The sequence below is a fragment of the Salvelinus fontinalis genome, chromosome 13, assembly GCF_029448725.1.
Source record: "Salvelinus fontinalis isolate EN_2023a chromosome 13, ASM2944872v1, whole genome shotgun sequence".
Classification (NCBI taxonomy): Eukaryota; Metazoa; Chordata; class Actinopteri; order Salmoniformes; family Salmonidae; genus Salvelinus; species Salvelinus fontinalis.
The window spans coordinates 18,840,848-18,862,763 of NC_074677.1; the positions used below are offsets into that span (position 1 = coordinate 18,840,848).

Sequence of the window (21,916 nt, forward strand, 5' to 3'; positions counted from 1 at the left end):
GTTATCAAGCCTACCACTGTTGTGTCATCTGCAAACTTGATGATCGAGTTGGAGGCGTGCATGGCCACGCAGTTGTGGGTGAACAGGGAGTACAGGAGAGGGCTGAGAACGCACCCTTGTGGGGCCCTGTGTTGAGGATCAGCGGAGTGGAGATGTTTTCTACCTTCACCACCTGGGGGCGGCCCACCAAGAAGTCCAGGACCCAGTTGCACAGGGTGGGGTCAAGACCCAGGGTCTCAAGCTTAAATTCTGAGTTGAGGGTAATAGGGTGTTGAATGCTGAGCTGTAGTCAATGAACAGCGTTCTACATAGGTATTCCTCTTGTCCAGATGGGATAGGGCAGTGTGATGGCGATTGCATCGTCTGTGGACCTATTGGGGCAGTAAGCAAATTTAAGTGGGTTTGCCGGTAAGGTGGAGGTGATATGATCCTTGACTAGTCTCTCAAAAACACTTCACGATGACAGAAGTGAGTGCTATGGGGCAATAGTCATTTAGTTCAGTTACCTTGGCTTTCCTGGGAACAGGAACAATGGTGACCATCTTGAAGCATGCAGGGACAGTAGACTGGGATAGGGATTGATTGAATATGTCCGTAAACACACCAGCCAGCTTGTCTGCGCATGTTCTGAGGACGCGGCTAGGGATGTTGTCTGGGCCGGCAGCCTTGCGAGGGTTAACACGTTTACTCACATAGGCCACGGAGGAGAGCACACAGTCTTTGGTAGCGGTTCACGTCAGTGGCACTAGTGTCCTCAGAGCACGCAAATAAGTTGTTTAATTTGTCTGAAAGTAAGACGATGTCCATGACAGGGCTGATTTTCTTTTTGTAATCCATGATTGTCTGTAGACCCTGCCACATAAGTCTTGTGTCTGAGCCGTTGAATTGCGACTCCACTTTGTCTCTACACTGATATTTTGCTTGTTTGATTGCCTTGCGAAGGGAATAACTACACTTTGTATTCGGCAATATTCCCAGTCACCTTTCCATGGTTAAATGCGGTGGTACGTGCTTTCAGTTTTGCGCGAATGCTGCCATCAATCCACGGTTTCTGGTTAGGGAAGGTTTTAATAGTCACAGTGGGTACAACATCTCCTATAAACTTGCTCACCGAGTCAGCGTATAAGTCAATGTTGTTGTCCGAGGCTACCTGGAACATATCCCAGTCCACGTGATCCAAGCAATCCAATTGGTCAGACCAGCGTTGGATAGACCTAAGCACGGGCGCTTCCCATTTTAGTTTCTGCCTATAGGAGGGGTGCAACAAGATGGAGTCATGGTCAGATTTACCAATAGGAGGGCACGGAGGGCCTTGTATGCATCGCGGAATTTAGAGTAGCAGTGGTCGAGCGTGTTACTCTCGTGTACTGCAATCGATATGCTGACAGAATTTAGGTAGCCTTGTTCTCAAATTAGCTTTGTTAAAATCCCCAGCTTCAATAAATGCAGCCTCAGGATATATGGTTTCCAGTTTGCATAAAGTCCAGTGAAGCTCGTCTTGGTATCCGCTTGTGGGGGGATATACAACGGCTGTGGAAATAACGGAGGACAGTTTTCTTGGGAGATGGTCAACATTTGATTGTAAGGAATTCTAGGTCATGTGAACAAAAGGACTTGAGTTCCTGTATGTTGTTCAAATTACACCATGAGTTGTTAATCATGAAAGATTCACCCCCGCCCTTCTTACCGGAGAGAAGTTTATTCCTGTTGGCGCGACACACTGAAAATCCCGCTGGCTGTACGGACTCCGACAGCATGTCCCAAGCTAGCCATTTTTCCGTGAAACAGAGTATGTTACAATCCCAGAATGTGGATGGTTTAATTCGGCTGTGAGGAAATTCCATGCCGCATTGACTAGAGGGGGAAGCTACCCTCAGAACAAGATGACAAATCAACAGCATTACATCAACGTCTTTCTGTTATCAAATGCATCTGGACTCCTGATCCCACTGAAAACCAGTCTTTTGATATTACACAATCATAAATCAAAACCATCATGCTGCTACTTCCTTATCAGTAACATGACAGGATCAAATGTAGTCTCTGATCTTGGAGACTGGTTAAAACCACACTTATGGAGTCTCCTCACCAGACTTGGGGGATACTTACTAGATTCATGGTTTTGAATTAGACAAATCAAATGGCAGCAGCAGGGCTATTATCTCCCCTCCTGACCACCGGCTCACTTGACGTGGCATTTTCAACCGCAACAGTGCCCTGGGATGACTTTTCCCCTCTTTGGCTGTTCCCTCCCTCCCTAGCAGGAGTACTGCGCGTCAAATCCCTGTACCATTCATAATTCCACAGCTTTGACTCACTGTCCAGGCAGTCAGACCAGGACAACGGTCGCAAAACATCCTCTCCCTCTTTGTTTAGCTCTCACCCTCAGTCTCTGCCCCCCCCGCCACTGGTCTCATGACTTCATTAGTTGAGAGGTGAGATGCACCACAGCTGGTCCGTGTCTTCATTGAGGCCCAAGATATCCAGTCCAGCTAAGGGAGACATGACATGTTTCAATACGGCCCTGACCTGCCAGGTTTCTGTCCGCCCGAAGCTGACGCCACAGTGAACTTGGAGCGGGGCCTGTTTAGTAACGGCCAGTCTCCCTGCGAGACACACCTTTAGATCAGGCAGCCAGAAATGCCAAACTAGCAGAGCCATTTTACCTCACAGCGCAGTGCTGAGGGAGCATATCAGGGGCTGGAAATGAAGCAAGGGGGTTGGATGGGTTGAAGTGGTGACTGTGTCAAGCTCTACTGAAGCTGGGCCCGGGTTCACGATAGAAATTAGGCCCCCCCCCCCGAAGGTTTTAACGCATCTTTCCTACAAAACGGCCAAAGACGTAACATGCGTTTCCCAAAACACTACGCAGAAAGAACGGTCGCTAAGTGCGTCGGAGAATGTGTCGATACTGATATTTTATTTAACTAGGCAAGTCAGTTAAGAACAAATTCTTATTTACAATGACAGCCTACCAAAGTGCCTCTTGCGGGGACGGGGGCCGGGGATTTAAATGATTATATATATATTTAAGACAATATAAATATAGGACAAAACACAATGAGACAACACTACATTAAGCGAGACCCAAGACAACAATACATGACACACACAGCATGGTAGTAACACAACAAACAATATGCGCTCTCTTTCAATAGCTTTCTCCATTCAAATCTGTCCTTCACAATAGTGATGGATCAGCTCCTAGAGAGATATTACCTAATATTGAGGTGGCTTATTCTAATGCTTACCCCATAAAGAATGCACAAAATCACATATTTGGCACATCATCGCACACGTTAGGCTACACATCATGAAATACGTTGAGACGAATTAGACAGCCTACAATTAGCAAAATAACTCAATTTATTGAACATTAAATGCATTTCAATATGATTGAAATACACCTAACCGTTACCCTTTATATTTTAATGCAGTCATCTCGGTTTTCATTTGTATCTTTTTCTATGTTGCTTGTTTGTATCAATTGCAAAGACATTAGCAACTTCGTGGTCAACTTTGTTCTGGAGTCAGACAGACGGCTACACCATGCAATTCTATGTTTAATTGAGATGTCACTTTAAACACAGGAGGGCAACAAAACAAATACAACAAATCCTGTCCTACGAGTGGTGAGGCAGGTGTTAGATTACGAGCGTTTTCAATTGAAACGTTAACGGTGGTTTTGGGAAACAGCTCAGAGATTTAACGATGCGCCTATGAAGGTTCAAACAATGAACTTAGCCTTAAGCTGCTGTTGGGAAACCGGGCCCTGGTGTGTCTTCCTCCGCCTTTCTCTTTCCTTCCAACTGCTGTGTGACAAATGTATTAATACAACCATTTTTCAGTTCAGAGGCAGTGTCTTTTCCACAGCTGCTCTTCCAAGCCCAGTTATGAACTGCATAGATTTCTTTGACTTGCTTTCACGAGGCTCTGGTTAGCTACTAAGGGCTTCTTCTATGAAGGCTCTTTAAAAACAGGTTATGAAATTTTGATGAAAGTAATGAATTCAGAGGCATAACTAAGACTTTCTTGTACTTAAGTGCCTCAAGCTTCACTGCAACCAATGTCATTTTGGTTCACAAGCAGACATGTATGCTCATATATTTATCCAACGGCAGCACCAGAAAATTACAGGCCTCTCCAGCCTCACAATGAGTCCTTTATAGCAGAGTCTTTTAATGAGGGCTTGGTCTGTTGTTCTCAAAAATATTATTTTCTGGGTAAGTCAACTTGGCCTTGGCCTCTTCTGGTCATTCCAAACAAAAATACATCTACAAGTTCAATACTTCCGTCTCTCCAGGAAACGTAACCCAAGTCATAGACGTTCTCTCTGCTGCCACATGGAAAGCAGTACCAGAGCACCAAGTATGGGACCAAATAGGCTCCTTAACTTCTAACCCCAAGCCATAAGACTGCTGAGCAATGAATCAAATGGCTACCCAAATGATTTGCATTGAGCTCTTTATTTTTTTGACTGACTATGCACACTCCCTGGACTATAACCACACAAGCAATCGTCACATACGCTGCTGCTACTCTGTTCATTGTTCATCTTGAATGCCTAGTCAAGTTAACCCCTACCTACATGTACAGTGCCGTCAAAAAGTACACACAATGTCAAAGTGAAATTGTGTTTCTATATTTTTACTAATTAAAAGCTGAAATGTCTGGAGTCAATAAGTATTCAACCCCTTCATTATGGCAAGCATAAATAAGTTCAGGAGTAAAAATATGTTTAAGTTCTAAGTTACATGGACTGTGCAGAAATAGTATTTAAAATGCTTTTTGAATGAATACCTCATCTCTGTACCCCACACATACAGATAATTGTAAGGTACCACAGTGGAGTAGTGAACTTCAAAGACTAGGGAGTTTCTCCAATGCCTCCCAAAGACATTGAATATCCCTTTGAGCATGGTGAAGTTATTAATAACACTTGATGGTGTATACTACAAAGATACAGGCACCCATCCTAACTCAGTTGCCGGAGTGGAAGGAAACCGCTCAGGGATTTCACAATGAGGCCAATGGTGACTAAGAACAGTTCAAGTTTAATGGCTGTGAGAAAACTGAGGATGGCTCAACATTGTAGTTACTCCATAATACTAACCTAATTGACAGAGTGAAAAGGAAGCCTGTACAGAATAAGCGGTATAAATCATTTCTGAAAGCATTGTACATATTACCTCAACTACCTCGTACCCCTACACATTGACTCAGTACCGGTACTCCTTGTGTATATAGTGTCATTGTTGCTATTTTACAGTGTTAATATTTACAGTGTTATAATTATTAAATACGTTTGAAAATATATTTAATATTTTCAAATATTTCTTTTTTATTTATCAAATGTTTCTTTTTACCTCTGCATTGTTGGGAAAGGGCCCATACAGTAAAAAGCATTTCACGGTAAAGTCTACAGCGGTTGTAGTCAGCGCATATGACAAATACATTTGATTTTGTCATGCAACATTCCTGTTGTCAAGAAATCAATAAAGTGAGCATTATCCATATTAAGCCCTCAAATCTCCCCTCCCTTGTGCTTACTGTAAGTGTGAAGGGAATGTACCTTCTGAGGTTTTAAATGCAGGTAAAATATCTAACACACATTGCATAAAGTGAGGGACTTGAAGTGCCCTATATCCTCTGGGTATAAGAGAGAAATCCAATGCTAAACTACACTATAAATGCAGTCAATGTAATTGAATTTCCAGTCATACACACAGCACAAATCTGCGCTGTAAAGTAACATTCTTATGCCCACGTGGATTTTCCCCGCCCATTTTCCCCGCCCATTCCACCAGCTCCATACCTCGCACTGAATGCTAGCAGCTCATTTCAGCTGGGGCTGGAGAAAAGGGTGCATAGTTATCGGTGCAACACACCATCCAGGGTCAGCAGCTCAGGCCAACAGAAATTACTCAATGGTGTAGTGAAAAAGGTCACATGCCAGTAGATACCGGGGCGTCGTGCTGCTGTGACCTGCCTTTCGGATGTTCTCATTAAGCCATGGAGAATAGAAAAGATCGATGAATGTGAAACAGCATTTACTTATTTGGTTCTGCAGGAGTGGTTGGATGGCATTTCATCTCTACCCTCCAGTTATGGTTTCCCTAATCATTTGCTCATGCTCCTGACTGATTGAAAAAAAGCATGCATTTGATGGAGTAGAGGCTAACAAAAAAAAGATAATATTTTTGATTGATATTGCTTTTGATGAAATATGTCAGAGCCAAGATCCATTTAAAAGCATTAAAGTACATTTGTGAACTCAACATAGGAAAGCTCACCTTGTGGCTTTCTACAGCAATGGGCTGTTCAGTTCCCACTGGAGATCGCACTGAACTCAACCTTGAGTATCCTTAAATAAATTTACAACTCCTATGTGGATATAGCACTTAACGCTCAGTCTGATAAATGGACCGCTTCTCAGAGGCCGGAGCGTTTCGGGGAAAGCACATTCTAGATACACACAAACGGAAAGTGGAAAGTTTCTTCTGACAGGATAAAACATTGAGCTCAAACAACTCCATGACTCTTGCTCATCTGATGGATCAGGTTACCCATGGATGTGGAATTTAGGCTGATTCTCCTTTCCATTTCCATTGCATGTGCAAAGTCTGCTATAGGCTGAAGTGTAGTACAATTCTGTGCCTACTCTTCACTTTACTACTCAGGACATTTTCAACCTGGATCTGTTGTTATCCCAAACCGCAGTAGCCAGCTACTCTTCTCATCTGGGAATTTCAAACCCTCCATTGGAAAGCTGGGGAAAAAAATAAATCTTCCACTGCTTTGTCCCCATTTCTGAGTTCTCTGTTCCAAATAACGGTTTAGCCTGACCATTCTCTTTGGATTAGTGAATTAGAGAACTACAACATGTAGCTCCTGTTCCCCAACACCAAATAACTCGTCGCAAATGTTGCTGAACTGAGAATTATGCATCGGTGTAAACAGTGGAAAGAGCCGTTTCACCCATCATGATGGGCTGAATAAACCATATCAATCCAACGGTCCATTTCAGAGGCAATGCTGTGCCACAATGTGTATGCCTAATGAATGTGATGCAAGAGTGCTCTGTGGGGGTAGAGAACTGATCACTGGCTGGTTTCCATGTGACTGAAAAGAACACTACATGGCTGCGTCAGACAATTCAATCTAATGCATTGTGTCATTCGTTCCAATCAGACCTCTTGTCAATGCTGTCTGGTTTCCTCTCTAAAAACAACTTTAAAAGACAATCATTTTGAGGTCAGTATAGCATCTGAAGGGTGCACCCCCAAATAGCACCCTATTCCCTATATAGTGCACCACTTTTGACCAGAGCTATGTAGGTGGTAGGGTGCCATGTGGGACTCAAACAGTACCATGTAGACTTACCTGCTGACGGCCAGTGTGAGCTCCCCCATGCAGGCCTTGATCCTGTTCTGGGCCTCCATGTGTGTCATGGTCTCTGTGCTGTCGCCATTGATGGCCAGGATGGTGTCCCCAGGACACAGGTCCCCCTGTGCCGCCTTACTGTCCGGTGTTACCTAACCACCAAACAAAGATACACAAAATAATATATTAGGGTGGAAGTGCCACACCCAGCCAAAATGCAATAATACTGACAGTCTATTCAGGCTGTAATGCTACCTACCCTAGGACTATAGGTTTACATGTCCTAACGCGAGCAGCAGCGAGTGACACAGCAAAATGAGTAGGCAGCCACTAAAATCGTTATTAAGGCTTGGTAATTTCAACTCTGCAATCAATTTAACGTTGTCAAATTGTGAAATGAGTGTCAAGGCATTGATAGCCACCATTATTATATGACAAGCAGGTTCTAAAACAATGAAATTCAACAGAAGACAAAATGTGCCTTACTACCTAAATAAAATCATATCACCCAAATCTACAGGATATCAACAATACCCAATTCCCTGTATGATGTTCTACTAGGACTCATAAGGCTCTGGTCAAAAGTGGTGCACTATATAGGATATCGTTTTTTTTTTTTTTTTTTTTTAAAGATGCACCCAGCCAATGAGTGCTGTCCATCCGAACAACGGCCCTCTAACGAGACCTGTCTAACACTGAAATACAGTGCAGGTTCCTCTCTATGGTCCTCACTCAAGATATATTAAGCCCCTGTGGACATTTGTCTGGCGCCAGAGGAGGGAGAAGGAGGTTTCACCTACTTCCTCCGAGTACGTTTCCCCTTCAGACACTTGTTTACATAACAGCAATTTTCCATAATTACCCCCCCCCCTCCATCGCCCTTCTTATTCCATGCCTCCATTACCGGACATCTTGATTTGGCAGACAGAGGTCAAATGAAACCAAGCATCACAACAGTCCGTCCCCCATATAACTAGACCAGCCATAGGAAGGGGCTGTTTTTTTGTTTGCACCAAAAGAAAACAGATTAAAAACAGTGTGTAGGTGAGGTTGGAAGAACAAAAAAGGGCTGATATGAAAACCACACCACAAATATAAGTACAAAAAAATATATGTTCAATTACAATTGTACATGATACACTCAGTATACAAGAGGGGTGGCCATCAACATCCTTTCTCTATGACACACATGGATGAATGGAATATTTTACCTCCTGTGACAAACTTTGTTGGACCGAACCCTAACCAATCCATACTTCAAGCAGAGTGAAGATGTTTGATAAATGTCAGAAGTGTCACTATTCTGTAATCAATTTCTTTAAGCGCTTACACAGCTCTCACTCCATAAAAGAGCAATCACAACTTGATCTCAATATGGCATATTACTCTGAATGCTGCCTGCAAGTTACAATAGAATAGATTATCATTGGGACCAATGGTTGGAACACAATTGTGTTAAAATAATATTTTGACACAGCCCATTATAAATAAAATGGCAGCCGACAGTTTAATAATTTAAGAACAATGTTAATGTTCTTGGGAAACTCTGATCTATAGCACTTCACAATATCTATGGAGAAAAAGTGAGCAGGAGGAGTTCCGCAGCAGGAGAGCAGGCCAGCACACTGAGCAGTGCTTTGAGAGGAAAAGCATATAAATTCATGGCCCATGAAAAACTAATAGCCGAGACAAGAGTTTCAGTGTGGAATGCCTAATTTACAGCCTCTGACTCCTCTCGGTCACAGGCAGTCCCAGTAAACTTAGGGGTCACTGCCATGGGGTCTGACTGCGCCTGAGAAAACAGAGGTGTATTGTGAACGATGTGGCTGTGTCACGGTGCAGGAGGTTGTGTTGTTATTGTAGAGGGACAAAGACCAGGGTCAGGGCATGAATGGCCATCCATAGGAGACTCACTCATGCTCTCACACCAAGCCTCCACAACAGGCCTTTATCCAGAACACACGCTCGGATGCATTTACACAAACTCCCAACGATACACACTATACCGATGCTATTAGTAAAACAAGCAGTCCCTGTTTAAATGTATGGAGGGTGTTTGGTGAAAGGTTCAGACTCCAGATCCCTTCTTAAGCATATTTTATGAAAATCGATTGCATGCATATTCAGTGCATTCCTTGAGCAATCTAAAAACATTGAGTCACTCTAGAATGTGGTCCCTTCACACAATGAGACACAGTTAATCAGTAACACATTCAGTCAGATAACAGTTAGCATATTACATTTTAATGTCACAAAGGCCATGAGGCCTGCCAAAGACTGAGCTAGTCCCCCAACGTACAGTAAGTGTTTGCTTGGAAACAGCAGGATCAACAGTGCTTGGTGAGGTGTGAAATAAGGCAGGGTCAAAGTATGGTTTAGTGTCATCATTGTGTGCCACAGTACAGCAGCTTTTATCTCAACAGTTTTGCCCTGTGGGCCTGACTGACCGCTAGGCAAGGCAACAGAAAGGCTCACATGGTGAAACACAGGAATAATGCTGGCAAACAAACAAACAACTATGTTTGCTTGCTTGTTGATGGAGACGCTTACGGAAAAGCATTACTTGCTACTTTACAAATTTCCTAATGCCGTTTGATTGTCGCATTCTTACAAAGGAGTTGAAACGAGCCAATGCCATAAACACAATGGAACAGCTTATGAGTAAATACATTAGCTCTCTAATGAGATGGCAAAGCCAGGGAGAGAGCTCCTGAACTTCAATACAGCCAAGGGGGGGGGGGGGGGGGGGGGGGGGTTGTAGCTTACCATGCTGCGTACATGACTATGGCGTCAGTCATTGAGTAACGCTCTGATTCCAATTGATGTAGCTAAATGTCTGTTCATTGCAAATGAGTCCACTCCTTGCAGTGCAGTCCATTGACCAATATCCATTATTTTATTTGTGACTCTTTACTGAGTATGTGCTAGAATTGTATAAATGAATTTGTCATTTGTATGACGGTAATTGAAACCATGTTGAATGCCTCAAGTGCTGGAAATGGCTGCAGGAAAATATTGTCAGACAAAAAGTAAGTAAATCTAATTTGGCTGTAAGCCACATGGCTCTTCTTAGGTATGCAGCACAGAGACAGAACGCTTAGGGGCACAGAGATAATAGCGGGGTTCGAATACTCATACTAACCATACTATTTGTGACGTGAATGGAGTAAATAGTACACTTACTGGTCATAGTATGGATATAGTTTGTATCCCAAAAGTTTCCGGATGTCATACTAAATTCGCCAAAATATGAAGTATACACACAGAGGCCACTATTTCCTTTCTTCAGGAAATAGGCGTTGCTTTACATCGTTTTCAGATTTGAAGAAAATGGCAGAAAATATGCAGCTGAAGTACAATGAGCAGATAAATTCATTGCTTTAATTATGACAAATGTTAAGAAAATGTTGAGCAATGTAATAAAGTAATGACTTCTCAAATAAGTTACCTTACACATTATGTTGGCTGACAATTTGTTAGCTACGCTGTCCTTACGAACGGCATATCATTACAGCAGTATGTACCGGTATGTTGTTAGCTAGCTACCTAACATTGGTTGCCTAACGTTACTTATACATCAAACTTGCCAGTATATTAACTATAGGCTAACTAACTACTAGAGGTCGACCGATTATGATTTTCCCACGCCGATACAGATTATTGGAGGACCAAAAAAAGCCGATACCGATTAAATCGTCCGATATTTGAAATAATTACAACAATACTGAATGAACAATGAACACTTATTTTAACTTAATATAATATAAATAAAACCTATTTACTCTCAAATAAATAATGAAACATGCTCAATTTGGTTTAATAATGCAAAAAAACAGTGTTGAAGAAGAAAGTAAAAGTGCAATATGCACCATGTAAAAAAGCTGCCGTTTAAGTTCTTTGCCCGGTAACTTAAACGTGGTGGTAGGCAGCCTTTTTTTTTTATAAGATAAGTTTAATGCTAGCTAGCAACTTACCTTGGCTCCTTGCTACACTCGCGTAACAGGTGGTCAGCTTGCCACGCAGTTTCCTCGTGGAACGCAATGTAATCGGCCATAATCGGCATCCAGAAATGACTATTACCGATTGTTATGACAACTTGAAAATCAGCCATGCTGATTAAAATCGGTCAACCTCTACTAACTACCCAACATTTATTGACTTGATTATTCCCGTCATTCTTAGCGTAGCTAAATGGTAAAGTCGTTGTGCGTTCTCAATAGACATTCTGGTGCTTTTGTAAATTCACTCCAGCTATCTAATCCGATTTCAGAGCACTCTGAGCGCAGAATAATGAAATCATGAGCGCGCAACACCCATTGAATATGGCCGGTGTCAGTAAACGTAGGCAAAAAAGCATAATTAAATTGTTGCCAGCAGCAGTCACCAACGTTCTGGATAACCAGCTCTGCTAGGGTGAGTAAAATGGTCAGAGTGATCTCATTTGTATCTGGAAGAAGCTAGCAAGCCAGCCAACATTAGCTTGGGTGCTTGGCTGATGTTAAAAGGTCAGAACGCTCAAAATCAACCCTACTCCTCGGCCCGAGCGCCCAAGGTACGCTCCAAAAGCAAAAAGCGTAATTTACAAACAGACAATCTGACAACACTCTGAATTTGAGCACACTCTGGCACTCCAGACTGAATTTAACACACCCAAACTAGTAATTTGTTATGCTACCTAGCTAGCAAGAGGTTGCATAGCAACAATTTCAACTTCCAGTAGACAGGCAAAGAGCTAGTACACTCAACTGAAAGGATACTGTTAGTTTACAGTATACTAAAATGACATAGTATATACTCATTAAGTATGTAGTATACAGTACGTTAGTATGGGTATTCAAACACAGCTAATGTGTTCAGCACTATGGTGTTAGGGAAAACAATCATAAAACAGCAAGTGAACAAGAAAGGCCTGTAAATCAAATTTAGGAAGAACCAGGAGAAGGAAAAAAAAATATTTACTGCCTGTTAGATACATCCTTCTCTTAAAAATAACTTATAAATTCAGAGGAAAGGAAAATATAACAGAGTTCAAATGTCGGTGAAGTAAACCTCGCTTTACACTTGAAAGAAGGAAACTTCGACATTTAGAGTCAAGTACAGAAGACTCTAGCTTGATCCACTCAGAGACAATACATCTCTGATAAAGAGTAAAAGTCAGCGACCTCAGTCACAGTGAGTAGAGAAAATACACAAGGTTTGTAAAGGCTTGATATGTATAGACCTTATGAACTGGATCTGACCTTGGCATCAGTGTGTAGGTCCACAACAACTGTATAGCCTACCTAGCGAACAAATGTTTCCAAGAAAGTTGTGGGGAAGTTACGTAAAATAACCAAAATATAACCTTTAGGGAACGTTACGGGAAAGTTCTGTATTAGCTGGGAATCATCCATTCTCAGAAAAGGAAACTTGTGAATAATCCTTAACAGACATTTTTGTATTAAATTTACATTACATGGAGCAGTGAACTACTGTCTCAGAGGAAAAATGCTTGTCAATTGGCACCATTAGCTGGCCACTTGCGTCATATCGTGCATGAGAGTTGAATTGACATTGATTTAACAAGGTTTTATCCCACACATCCCTTCAAAGTGCTTTGGGAATTACATCAGTGACCTGGCTGGGTACCCTGACTGGCAATTTAGATGCACGAGTCCTATGGACATCACATTCATCAACTCCAGCCCAATTCCCCAACCTCAGAAAATTAGCACCTTTAGCTACAAACCAGCTGCTGCTATCAGGACTGTGTACTGGGACCCAGAACTTTCACTGTCTCAGAATGCAGGTGTTCTAGATCATGAACTCAGATATGCGCAGGGGAATCTTCCCTCTGTGTAAAATAGAGTGCCGCTGAGCACTTGGATGGAAAAACACTGAAGTATCTCGCCGGTTAGGCATGTCTACTCTGCTTTTTCCTAAATGGTTACGCTGAGCTTGAACCATGTGGGGGTTGGGTTGTCCAAATGTCCCCATGTGGATTCCTCATTGTAACCTTGCTACATCAGTACTGCATATGGTGTAGTACGTACACTCATGGGGCAGTATAGCAGGAATGCAGTGAATGTGATTAATAGCAAGCCGGGAATACTATATCAGCAGAATTGAACAACAATAGATCTACCGTAGCATATAACTAGCCCCCTGGTTCAGTGATTCTCAAGCCTGGACCTGGGGACCCAAAGGGGTGCAAATGTTTTTCCCTAGCACTAAAACACCAGATTCAAATCAAAGCCTGATGAGTTGGTGTGAATCCAATGCGTAGTGCTAGGGCAAAAACTAAAATATGCACCCCTTTGGGTCTCCGGGACCAGGCTTCAGAACCGTCGCCCTGGATGAGCCCAGCTGGATTCCTTTCCCACCATTATAAGTTTAAAAAAAAGTTGGAGTTGACTACATACGACACTTTGACTTGGTGTTATGGACTGGGTCTGATGCTCTTTTAAGCCCCATTGGATCTCACTCTAACCTGTGATTAACATCACATACGGCACCCCATTTCCCATATAGTGCACTAGTTTCTACCCTTTGGGACGCACACAACCAGTGACATCGGCCAAAATCTGACAAAGCTTGAATCATAGTCTTGTTATAGTGCCAACAATGCAGTTTGGGTATGGTATTGATCTAACCGGCCTAACGAAGATTTGAGAAAGTCTAATGTCTTCTTGGTACAATGAAAACCACAGTCATGATATCAGATGATCAGTCCTCACACTGAACAAAGTAAAAGGTACTGTAAACGCAAAGCTCTTCAGGCCTTTAAAAAAACAACTAGGCCAAGTGATTATGTCAATGGCCTGGAACATGAAAGAGGGTACCTTCAGCTGACCTGGAGTCAGTCTTCTCTCATGAATCAAAATCAAAAAATGACATCCTTGGTTGGAGTGGTAGTTAAAGGGTCTGGAATCTTACAGCTGAGACAACAGCTGGAATCCCTCAGCAGTGCCACAATCTCTGAAGAAAAACAAATGTCAACACCCGGCCCACTCCAGGAGCCCACCACAGTTTATCCTTGACTGAGACCAACCATTGGCTACTGCCGAATCCACTGCTGGGCCCCCGACTCATTCAGAACCTTAGAAATCAACCCTTTACCCATATCTTGCGGTAAAGCAAGATTGTTTGAGCTTTTATATATTATATTGATATTATACATGATTATAGCCTATTATATGGATATGTGACAGCCATAAGTAAGCTACTGTGTGGTTAATAGTATATCATGTGGGCCAATAGACACGCCCCGCATCATATGGCAACATTGTAGCAAGTTTGTTTGGGTCTTCTTGGCAGACAGAATGATAGAGGCCTCGTCATTGTATCAATCTCATTATGGCGTCTGAGCGCACAGGCAGCGTCATTGAAGCCATCTCAATTTTGAAGTAGTCAATTTTCTTCTACGAGTTACAAAGGGTGCATACTGCCACCTGTAGTGCGTTGTTTGAACAGGTATAAAGCCAAGCTTGGCGTTTTACTGCCACCTGCAGTTGAGAAATGTTTACTCACAAATAAAATTCATTTGCTGATCCCTCCTGACAACCTAGATAGAATTCTTATTATTATTACTTCAACCCATAGGAATTCCCACCAAGTTGACGACTTCAAAATGGTTAAAGTCCTCAACAGGGGAGAACGACTGCCACAGAAGTTCAAGGCCGACCACGGTACTGCAGGCATTGTTTTCAGAAAACAGGTCAAATGCTCAATCTTCGTGTAAATAAATATTTTAAATAAAAAAAACAGAAGTTGAGAATAATTTAGTTGCTAATTAATTTTTATATATATTTTTATATATTTTTGTATATATATTATATATATTTATTAACTTCACTAGGGTAGGGGGCAGCATTCTGAATTTTGGATGAAATGCATGCCCAAATTAAACTGCCTGCTTCTCGGGCCCAGAAGATATGTGCATATAATTGGTAGATTTGGATAGAAAACACTCTACAGTTTCCAAAACTGTTAAAATAGTGTTTGTGAGTATAACAGAACTGATTTGGCAGGCGAAAACCTGAGAAAAATATCCAACCAGGTTTTTTGTTGTTGGTTTTGTAGTTTTCTATTCAATGCCATTACAGTATCTATTGACTTAGGACTCAAATTGCAGTTTATATGCCTTCCACTAGATGTCAGTCTTTAGAAATTGTTTCAGGCTTGTATTCGGAAAAATGAAGTAAGATTAGTCGGAATGAGTGGACCCTAAAGTGTCAGAGCTTTTTCATGCGCGAGACCGAGAGAGTGCCTTTTTTGTTTACCTTTTAAATTGGCGACGTTATTGTCCGGTTGAAATATTATCGATTATTTAGGCTAACAACCTGAGGCTTGAATTTAAACATCGTTTGACATGTTTCTATGAACTTTACGGATACAATTTAGATTTTTTTGTCTTCCTGTTTTGACTGCATTTGAGCCTGTGGATTACTGAATAAAATGCAACCAAAAACAGAGGTTTTTGGATATAAAGAGACTATCGAACCATATGAAGATCATCAAAGGTAAGGGATTAATTTTATCTCCATTTCTGACATGTAACTGTTCACCTTGGCAGGCTACTGTTTGTAATGATTTGTCTAGTGGGCTATGTTCTCAAATAATCGTAAGGTATGCTTTCGCCGTAAAGCATTTTTTAAATCTGACACCGTGGTTGGATTCACAAGAAGTTCATCTTTAAACATATGTAAAATATGTTTTGTTTCCTGATTTTTATAATGTGTATTTCTGTATTTGAATTTGGCGCACAGCGTTTCACTGGCTGTTGAAGAGGTGGGACGCTACCGTCTCACGTGTCCAAGAGAGGTTAACTAGGCAAGTCAGTTAAGAACAAATTCTTATTTACAATGACAGCCTAGGAACAGTGGGTTAACTGCCTTGTTCAGAGGCAGAATGACAGATTTTTACCTTGTCAACTCAGGGATTCGATCTAGCAATCTTTCGGTTACTGGTCCAATGCTCTAACCACTAGGCTACCTGCCGCCCCAAGCTGCTAATGGCAGTCTGCAGTACCCCGGTCGGCCTTCAACTCGAGTTAATGAGGGGGCAGCACTGAGCTAGCCTGCAACGTCACATCCAGGTGTAGCTCAAAATTAGCATTTTATGGGTCCATGAGGTGCGATCTTAACCCACTTCATATGGCTTCAATTCACAATAGTCTTCACATAGGAATGAATGGTGCCACGTGATCGATGGCTTTGTCCATTCATATACAGTCATTGGGCACTGCCCATGCTAAAATAAGCTTTTGGGCCTTAGAGTCTTCTATCGTTGGGTGTATTCAAGCAGTAAGCCTAACGATGGAATTCTTTCAATTTGCAACATATCATACAAATTATAATTTGTAACATATACGTAGTGGATGAACATCCATAATTAATACATACAAAATCTAATTGGACTGTTTTCAGTTTACATTTGCTATGTTACGTCTACTCCTGAGTTCAGGTTGACATAGCGGCTTTTGTTTCTAAAAGTTTTTGTATCAATGTCGAAATAAACTTTCCTACACGCCCATATCAAACACTCAAACTGGAAACATAACGTGTGTACAATTAATTGGTTAGAGAAGTCTATCGCTTTTCATGTGTATCCCCTGTAGTTTTAGAACAAAGTTGGTTCCTGTTTCAGCACGTATTTGGCCACGGTTCGCGTAGGTCATACAAAAATCCCATAATGACTGGTTGACAAACTGTGCCTCCCACAATGCAGATGATGGCTGCATGATGCAGTTGGTGAGAAGCAACTGCAGCGACTTGATCAAAATTGCATGACCTTTGATCACATGATTTGTTTAGTTCATGCAGTCGACGTAGTCGCACACAACTATAATGCAACACTTAAAACGGCGATGACAATATAAGTGATCCACTCGAACGCGACCATTCTCTATGTTGGCAGAGCAGATTAACAACAACCGTTGCATTTCACAATGACCGCATGGTAACACGCTACACTTCATTCAACAGTTGGCTACTTTACCATGCGAGAAGACCTTAACAGTTAAATTGTATACTACATGGAAAGTGAACACCTAATAGATACAGAATGTGTGGGTGTTTGGGGTAATAAACAGCAGCCCTACAACGGCACAATGTGGTGAGTGCCACACTTGAATAAACTTCCACGCACGAGCGGGAGGATAGTTTTCACCGTCTGACTTGAACTATAGGAAGCGGGACACTGCGAGCCTCTGGGAATATGCTGACAACACAATCACGTAAACACTTGGATGTGAATATGGTCAAATGAAAATCTGTGGTTTTAGAAGGATTGAGACGGGACAGTCGAGCGGTGAAATGTGTCAGCCTCGTTTGTGTATCATTTTGGCATTCGTTGTCGAAATACAACCTCAATTCACAATAAGGGGTGGTGACAAATGACATGAAAATCATTAGACCCAACGCAGCAATCGTATTTTGACATGAAATTAAATAAATGGGAACACATTTAGGCTACATACCCTCGAAATAGTTAACGGTGTACTAAAGTCCCTTCCACCGACCAGTCGAAAACCCCAAGGTGAGGGTCCCTTCAGTGTCACGGTCTGGGGCATAGTTGATTTAGAAAAATTATATCCGTAGGAGCTGTGCGATAAACTGTGCAAAACAACTAGGTTCACCACCTATGAGCTGCTAGGCAACACTGTCTCTGTCGCAAAAACTTTCTACTCCACTTGATTCAACTTTAAATAATAAAACCGCCTCTGACGTGTGATGGGGAGTTGTTGTGTGAAGCCGCCTGACTGCCCGCCTCGCACAGAGTTTAATATGAATGGGAGGGTGCAACGAAACGCGGTTCCATGGAAACGGTCCACTCTTTATTGGTTTAGATTGCCAGACCATCTAGATTAGAAGTACATATTGTAGTTTTTTAACTAAAGAAAAAAGTACAACATTGGGATAGATGGGACATTAGACTTCTGTTCCCAGGGTCCAGTTAGTAGGCGCATGTGTATAGTAGGACAGCGTTTTTTTAAACACCTGCATATACACAGGCAGCCAATTCTGATCTTGTTCCACTAATTGGACTTTTGACCAATCACATCAGCTCTTTTTCAGATATGATCTGATTGGTTAAAATACCAATTACTGAAGAAAAATAAATCAGAATAGGGCTGCCTGTGTAAATGCAGTTTGAGCCTGCTTGGTGTCACACTTTTGCTCAAACTAATACACTTGACTCCAACAATCAACTAATCAGGATCTTCAGTTTAGAATGCAATTAGTTTAGTCAGTCGTGTTTGCTATGGATGTGGAAAAAGTGTGACTCCTCTGACCAGGGAGGCCATAAGTGAGATTAGGTTAGGGCTCCCCACCTCGAGGGAAAACATTTTATTGGCCCCACTCTTGACGGCGAAGAAAACATTTACGTTTTAAAGTTAATTTCCTGCAATTCTACACATTTTACAATGGGGCAGAGAGAGAAAAATAGCAGTTTTAAAGCCAAATTCCTACAATTCTACATATTTTTCCATGATTTATGCCATGTTAATATGATATCTGAGTGAGAATGACTAACAAAATCAATGGGGGGACCGTGCCTGGAGGTCAGGGCCCCTGGGCACATGCCCTGCGTGCCTATTTTCGATAGCTGGCTAGACTAACTACCAATCTAAAAATGTACATGGCTAATTGCCAGCTAATTGAGTGACTGACATAGCAAGAGAAAAATTGCTGATGCACAATGAAATTTCGAAATTGCACCTGGTGTGGTTTACTGCTCTTACTCTCAATAGCAATTTGAGAGCCCTACTGAGTTTCTACAAAAAGCGTCCGAGAGCCCTAAGCGACGGCTTATGCCTGAAGCCGGCCCTGACTCCAGCCCCAAGGACTGGAGTTGCCCATCCCTGACTTAGACCAGGGCCTCCCAAATTCGGTCCTGGGGCCCCCGCTCGGTGCAGGAGGGGGACCGAGTTTGGGAAACCCTGACTTAGACTATGGAGACCAAATCCATTGTGGACTTTAACCTATGCCAGAGAAAGCAACTGAACAATAGATACAACTGAAAAGTTATCATGTTGATATTGATTGAAAACATTACAAATCTGGATGCATTCAAAAACAGGAAATGTAAATTAATTGTCTCTTCACCGATTTACCCAGTCAATTATACAGTGACTCACTGAGTATGATTTCTGTCTGGGAGTCTATGACCTCATAGACATTCCAGCATGGCTAGGCTAGCCCTGTGTCTGTACAAAACAGACATGGGAATTGAAGAAGTGTCTGAGGGAATGCTGGTGAACACTATTGTGTCAGAGTGAGTCAGGGGTCCATACCTACCTGTGTCAGAGTAGCCTGACAGATGTAACTGATTTCTAATAATAACATATATAATGGTATTGAACAACAGTGTGTGTGTGTGTGTGTCAATGAGAGCATATCAAACCAGTGATGTTCTATGTTCCCTACATACTAAGGAGCCATAGTACACCTATAGGAGACACTGAGGTTAATCAGCTGTCTTTCAAGCATGAGCTGTACAGCTCTGTCACAATGCCAGTGTCTGGAGAATGACTTCATCTGTGTCAGTGCAAGTGTTGCATAAACTGTTGATCATCAACCCTTCTGTTTGAAAACAATATATGTTTTTGATGCCTATTCTCCCTTTAAAAACACAGTGGAAATGTCTCTGATCAACACCACCAGTTTAAGGCCTTGTGTATGGCCTGCAGATGTACAATTGGTAACATTTCCAGTAAAATAAAATAAAGTATATTTGTGGCTCACAGCTTGTTTCACAGATTTATGTCGCCAGTGTTGCCGATGCCTCGTCATACAGTAAGAGACAGTGTGACACAGTGGAAACAATGGTGGCACTGCAACTCCACTGTCTAAAGAGAGAAATTAAGTTTAATTCATGTGGTTTGAAAAATGCTGAGTGGAACAACACCTTTCCCCCTCAGGAGACAGAAAAAATTTGGCATGGGTCCCCAGATCCTCAAAATGTTATACAGCTGCACCATCGAGAGCATCCTGACTGGTTGCATCACCACCTGGTATGGCAACTGCTCGGCATCCGACCGTAAGACGCTACGGAGGGTAGTGCATCCGGCCCAGTACATCACTGGGGCCAAACTTTCTGCCATCCACGACCTATATACTAGGCGTTGTCAGAGGAAGGCCCAAACAATTGTCAAAGACTCCAGTCACCCAAGTCATAGACTGTTCTCTCTGCTACCGCACGGCAAGCGGTACCGGAGCGCCAAGTATAGGTCCAAAAAGCTCCTTAACAGCTTCTACCCCCAAGCCATAAGACTGCTGAACAATTAATCGATCAAAGGACCACCCAGACTATTCACCCCCCCCTTGTTTTTACAATACTGCTACTCACTTTTTATTATCTATGCAGTCACTTTACCCCTACTTACATGTCCAAATTACCTCGACTAACCTGTACCCCCGCACATTGACTCGGTACCGGTACCCCCCTTGTTATTGTTATTTTATTGTGTTGCTTTTTATTTAATTTTTTACTTTAGTTTATTTGGTAAATATTTTCTTAACTCTATTTCTTGAACTGCATTTTTGGTTAAGGGCTTGTAAGTACACATTTCACAGTAAGGTCTTGATTAGAAACAGATGTAATCGTTAGATAACCACAGCGCCAAAGTATCTCTAGTTAGCCTAAGTTTATTGTCTATACAACATGCTCATCAGCCAGGACTCACCAGTACAGTGAGTTGTGGTGATGGTCATAATGAATAGGAACTATTTGTAGCTCTTCCCTGCTCACGGAGGGTAGAGTCGATTTACCTTGCTATCCATCACTATATATGTAATCAAACATCTCTGTTTTTCAGTCACCCATACAGACACCAGGTGTTCCAGTTGAATGTTTAATGTAGTGCTTGGTTAATGTTGCTGGAACAATAAACAGATGTGAATGGATTTGAACATGGCTCATTCATTTGTCATTTAATCAAATGAGAATAAGAGCAAGGTCATGTGTCAATGTGTTTGTAAGTACCCTTCACAGGAGGATCAGGCAACAGTGAATACAAAACACAGGCACAAACACAAACAGACACTCTTTCTGTCTCTCTCCCTAGCTCTCACTCACACACACAAACATGTACACCCACGCACATACAAGCACACAAACAACTTATACCCATTTCAGACAGAAGATGTGGTATATTGTCTGTAAAACATAGAAGGCTGTGTTTATATGATCCTCTTTCAAACAGCCCCTTAAATAACACCTGGCAGGTCCCTTTTATGCATATCAGTGGGTATCTGACAAATCGGAATTGGTGTTGCTAAACCATTGGGGCAGTTTGCATTTCAAATTGGGGAGGTGTTAAACAATGGAAGTCTTAATGAATTTGCCTGCAAAAAAAGCAGATAATCATTTATACAGACCCGATACCTGTATTTTGGTTACAGGGTCTGTGAAAATGCTGGAATCAGGCCTCCTGAGTGGTGCAGTGGTTTAGGGTGGCAGGTAGCCTAGTGGTTAAAGTGTTGGACTAGTAACCGAAAGGTTGCGAAATCAAATCCCTGAGCTGACAAGGTAAAAGTCTGTCGTTCTG

The 21,916-nt window shown here is 42.1% G+C and overlaps 1 protein-coding gene across 1 annotated transcript in view; it reads right to left on the reverse strand.

Moving 5' to 3' along the window:
* The window catches only part of LOC129868205 (PDZ and LIM domain protein 4-like), a 37,752-nt gene extending 19,602 nt beyond the window's left edge, over window positions 1-18,150 (reverse strand). Inside the window, exons 1-2 of the mRNA XM_055941965.1 lie at window positions 17,843-18,150; window positions 7,384-7,535 (exon numbers count right to left, since the gene is read on the reverse strand). Coding sequence (XP_055797940.1) covers window positions 7,384-7,535; window positions 17,843-17,935 — 245 coding nt within the window. The 5' untranslated portion in view covers window positions 17,936-18,150. The remainder of the gene's footprint in view (window positions 1-7,383; window positions 7,536-17,842) is intronic.
* Window positions 18,151-21,916: the final 3,766 nt, after the last annotated feature.